The sequence below is a fragment of the Octopus bimaculoides genome, chromosome 8, assembly GCF_001194135.2.
Source record: "Octopus bimaculoides isolate UCB-OBI-ISO-001 chromosome 8, ASM119413v2, whole genome shotgun sequence".
Classification (NCBI taxonomy): Eukaryota; Metazoa; Mollusca; class Cephalopoda; order Octopoda; family Octopodidae; genus Octopus; species Octopus bimaculoides.
The window spans coordinates 75,114,414-75,119,483 of NC_068988.1; the positions used below are offsets into that span (position 1 = coordinate 75,114,414).

At 33.2% G+C, this 5,070-nt stretch overlaps 1 protein-coding gene across 2 annotated transcripts in view; it reads left to right on the forward strand.

The window, feature by feature from the left end:
- Window positions 1-4,520, forward strand: part of LOC106867427 (eukaryotic translation initiation factor 3 subunit D) — a 34,515-nt gene extending 29,995 nt beyond the window's left edge. For both annotated transcript variants that reach the window (XM_014912301.2, XM_014912302.2), the window contains exons 12-14: window positions 2,931-3,123; window positions 3,728-3,893; window positions 4,435-4,520. In XM_014912301.2, coding sequence (XP_014767787.1) covers window positions 2,931-3,123; window positions 3,728-3,838 — 304 coding nt within the window. In that variant the 3' untranslated portion in view covers window positions 3,839-3,893; window positions 4,435-4,520. The remainder of the gene's footprint in view (window positions 1-2,930; window positions 3,124-3,727; window positions 3,894-4,434) is intronic.
- The last annotated feature ends 550 nt before the right edge of the window (window positions 4,521-5,070 follow it).

The window sequence follows — 5,070 nt, forward strand, 5'->3', positions numbered from 1 at the left end:
TGGATTTTAATTTTATACTGGCAAAAGAGACAGTAATAAATCCAGTAATGTGCACAACTCTTCTATAATAATATTTTGTTGTATACCCAATTGAATATTAGCTAATAACCCATTTTCTATAGCGATGTTTGAACAAAAATTTTAATAATTTTATATTTTGTTGAATTTACTTGTATTTACCTGTAATTAAAGTCACTTTGTGACAAAAATTTTGGTATAGAATTTGTTGAGAACCTTTCGTCAAATTATCTTCCAAAAATCACATTAATATGTTGATAAATAAAAAAGTTGTTTAATGAAACCAGCCTAAATTTATGATTATGTTAGAAATTAATTGAAACACATAAGGGGTGTAATTTGGTTAGAAATATGGTAACGAAAGGGTTAATATTGAATATTTAATGGTGTTGTCCCAGCTTGGCCACAACTCACTGGCTGAAACTAAAAATACAGGATAGCCAGCTGTCACATGAGCAAATGTAGTTGGTAACCTGTAGCATGTTTTTGTTAATTGTTCTAGTGTCTGTGTAGACATAGACACTCTCTTGGCCCAGTGGAACATCCAGTCTGGTATGGCTGGAGGGAGAGAAGGCTGCATCAGCACCTTGACGGGTACTCATTATAGCTAAGTAGACTGGAGCAATGTCAAATGATTTGCCTTGCTCAAGGTACTTTATTTTATATGTCATTCTGTCATGGAACTGAATGCATGACCTTGTGATCATGAATCAAATACTGTAACCATTCAGCCATGATTGGAACTTGCAGCAGAGTATTTGAACTGATGAAAATCAGTGATAGACTTCACAATTCTTCAGTGGTGTTCCCTCTGTTAAAAACAGTTAGACCAGGTCTCTTGGTTGGTTTAACTACAACTGCTACTGCAATAATCCATCAGTTTGTGGCTCCTTCCTCCCTGACCCCACCACCGGCACTTGTCATGCCCTACAGTAAGGCTACCCTCCTATTAGCCATAAAACCACAACTTGCTCATAGACAGCTGTGAAGTGGATGTACAGCATATTTTTCAACAACCATAGCAGCTCCAACATTGGATGTTGTCTGGGATCTAGACTGGACTGGAACCATTATTTTTGTAGTTATTTTGCCATCTCTATTACTCTGATCTAATCCTACTGCCACCTATTCTGAACCCATTTTTTTAATGATTAATTTTGTTAACTGAGATTTCATTTTGTAAATACCTAACAAGGACTTTGTTGATGTAGTGGTTGTGGCCATACTGTAAAAGTTGTACTTGTAAGGACTGTGGTTATAGTTGATTGTGTAGAGAAATCTTTTACTGCTTTATAAGTTTCAAGTGGGAAATCATATTAGCCCTTTTGTTACCAACCTGCCTGTAGGCATCCACAAAATAATTTGGTTAATGTTACCAAAACACCCACGCCCACCTGAAATATCCTATCCATATTTTAATGAGAATGTCAGTGCATGTCTTGTTAGTATATTCGTGAAAACAGGTTTCACTTTATGAACAATTGGGTTACACCAACATTATTTTAGATGATGTCTGAGTGCTGTAAATTTTTGGAGAATTTTTTTTTTCTGTTTTTTTTCCCTTTTTGATTTTTTGAAATGTTTCATTATGGATGAAAACTGGATGTCGGTTTCATGTTGTCAAGCAGCAAGTTTGAATTTGAAGTATTTTCAAAAGAGGACATAGAAAACTCAAAGACAGTATATAGCAAACTTAAAAATCATGTGCGTGATTATGAATCGGATATTTCTTTTTCTGAAAGTGAAACTATTCTGACAACACTTCCGATAATACTAAAAAAAAATGTGAATTTGTACCTGAAGATAGTAAGAATTTAAAAGCTGTTTTTCTTAGTTATTTCTAGGAAAATGTTAGACCTAGCTAGTCCTTCTAAAGAAATGAAGGTGTCAGTTTATTTTTACTTTTTCCGTTGAAGTGTTTACTGTAGAAATGAATTAGTATGCAGAATATAAACAAAGAAGAAAAAGATAGTTTGAGGTTTCCCATATGTTTGGAAGAAAGTTAGAAATTTAGAAATTGTGTGTTGTATCATCATCATCTTCCGCTTTCCATACTGGCATCAGTTGGACGGTTTGATTGAGGACTGACAACCCAGGAGGTTGCACCAGTCTGATCTGGCAAGGTTTCAACAGCTGGAAGCCCTTCCTAATGCCAACCACTCCGAGAGTGTAGTGGGTGCTTTTTTACATGTTAGGGTGTGACACTTCTTCACACAGCTGTCCTCTACTTTATTTATACTATAATACCAGGTTAATAATGTGCAGAACAAAATGGTCCTTTCTTATAGTTCCCATTCTATTGGTGTTACGTTGGTCAGTTAGCCATGGGCTTTATTTCATTATCCTCCTGTTGATATCAGAAATAACATTGTGTACTTTACGAGGTAAACCATTAGCAACCAGTTTCAATCCTCTATTAATGGTATGCTTCATTTACATCATCATTGAATGTCTCAATTATGAAAAATTTTGCTTAGAAAAGAAAAAAATCTGTTTTATCAGTTCTTAAATTTTGACCAACCTGTTTAAGACCACCCTTAGTTCTATAATAGAAAATTCCTGTTTTAAAGTAGTCTAAATTAAAATCTTCCATGAAAATTTCATGTAAATTTGTTCCAAACACCAACTGAATAATAGCAAAATTATCTTACTAAACTCTTTTGTATTTTCAAAATTAATTGAAATAGAGGCAGTGTATTTCAGTGGAAATATGGTAATGAAAAGGTTAAATGTATAATTTCAAACATTGAAGATTAAATTCTCATATGTTCAAAAACAAAATATAAACAGTATCAATCTGATATATTTTACTGCTAGATCAGTAAATATAATGTGTGAAAATTAAACCTGTAATTCTGATATAATTTGATATTGCTTTTGTTTGAGATTCAGTAAAATGTATTTTCCTGCAGGTATGTATCAAGAGTTCATTATAGAGATTCTGCCAACCATGTTATTTTGGGAACACAACAATTTAAGCCAACTGAATTTGCTAACCAGATTAACCTGAGCATGGATAATGCTTGGGGTATTTTACGTTGCATCATTGACACTTGCATGAAATTGAAGGAGGGAAAATATCTTATTATGAAGGACCCTAATAAGGTCAGTAAAGTTTTTGTCCATTTTAAAATGCAGATTAATTTGTAGTACATATGAAATTAACATCATAAGTTAGTTCTTGTTTTGTGTTATATATACATCATCATTATTGTACAACTGCAATCCATGCCAGCATGTTCTGAAAGGGCTATCATAGTTTGAATCTGTTCTTATTAGGAGTTACTCTCTTTCTACATCTAGTCAGTTGACCATGTCCCACTTCTATGATTTATTTTATAGAAACCTGAGTGAGATGAGCATCCTTGACCACACCTAGGAGGGCCATGACTGTGAATAAGGACCTGATGCAAGTCCAACATGAAGTACGTTTGTACTTCATGCTGGACTTACATCAAGTCCTAATTGATCATTGGTGTTCCATCTATGACCATCTTGTCTTTATTTCTTGTGAAGTGTATTTAGAAATACATTATTTACTTTATTTTTTTCTTGTTTTAAAGATGGTCAACATTTTGGTCAGGTGGAGTGGTCATGTAGAAGCTGTCCTTGATTTTTCTTAGTGAACTAGTCCTATGTATATACATATATACACAGGACTTAGACATAATCATCCTTAATACACACCCTTTTTTTGGATATTTCATAGTCGGTGATTCGTATCTATGATATTCCTGACAATACTTTTGAAACTGATGACGAAGAGGAAGAGGAGGATGATGATGAAGAGGAAGAAGAGGAGGATGAACCCGAAGCATAAAAAGTGAAGAGGAAGAAGAGGATGAACACAAAGCATAAAAAGACTTGTTTGCTAGGTATTTTTTTTTATTGGAATCATCTTAGTTTTCTTTGAGTTAAACAATATTTTATTTTTGTAATTGATGTGAATTCTTTGTCTTTAACTAGTTATCCAACTGAAATAGCAAATGCCCTTGCTACTGTATCACATACTTAAATAGCTGGTGTTTTTGTTACATTATATAGAAATAGCCAAAGTCCACTAGTAATATCTCTACATAAGTAGCCAATGTTCATTAGTAATATTTTATAATTTTGAAGATGACTATTTTATTATTAACTTCCAGATGTTAAAATTTTCCATGTGTTGAACTTTCATCTGGTTTTATTTCTGAATGTGTATATTGTTACAGGTTGGATTCAAATTAGGGAACTTTGTTCTAAAACTGAGGACATTAACATTATTGACCCCTGACATGTGTATAACTGGATGATTTCATATATAATTGCTATGTAATCACTAGTTATTAATATATTAATACATTATTTCCTGTTTATGTAATCAAATAATATTAAATGGAATAACTATAAAACTGTTTAAATGATTTTCCATTTCAGGATGAGCACCAAACGCAGTCTCTTTTTAATCTGATAATTGGCTTTATGATGATGATGATAATAATAAAGCTGATGTCATCAAAGTACTTTTGTTTCATTTGTCTTTATATGCTTTTTACTCTTTCCTCTTTGTGTGTGTGTGTGTGTGTGTGTGACAGCTATGGCTGTATGGTTAGGAAGATTGCTTCTCAATCACATGGTTTTGGGTTCAGTCCCACTGTGTGGCACCTTGAGAAAGTGTCTTCTGTTATAACTTCACTTCAGGCTGACCAAGCCTTGTGATTCAATTTGGTAGAATCTTTAAATCGTTTTAGCTTCAAAGCTGGGCACTATGGTATGTAGAAGTTCTCATCATGTTTGTATGTAAGTGTTTGTGTCTCCAAACAGAGGATGGGAAAATATATATATAATAACAATAAGTATCACTATAGAGCACTGTACAATGGTGACAGGCACAGTTTGAACATGATAAAGCACATTTTTTGCTTTATCATTTTCATGTCAAAATAAATTTTTTCCATTGAAAATTATAATCATTTGAAAACTTTGGATGTGAGCATTTTTCCTCATAGTTTTAATTAAAATCTGACAGTTACATATCATGAGATATAGGCTCTGAATGTAGAGGACATGCGT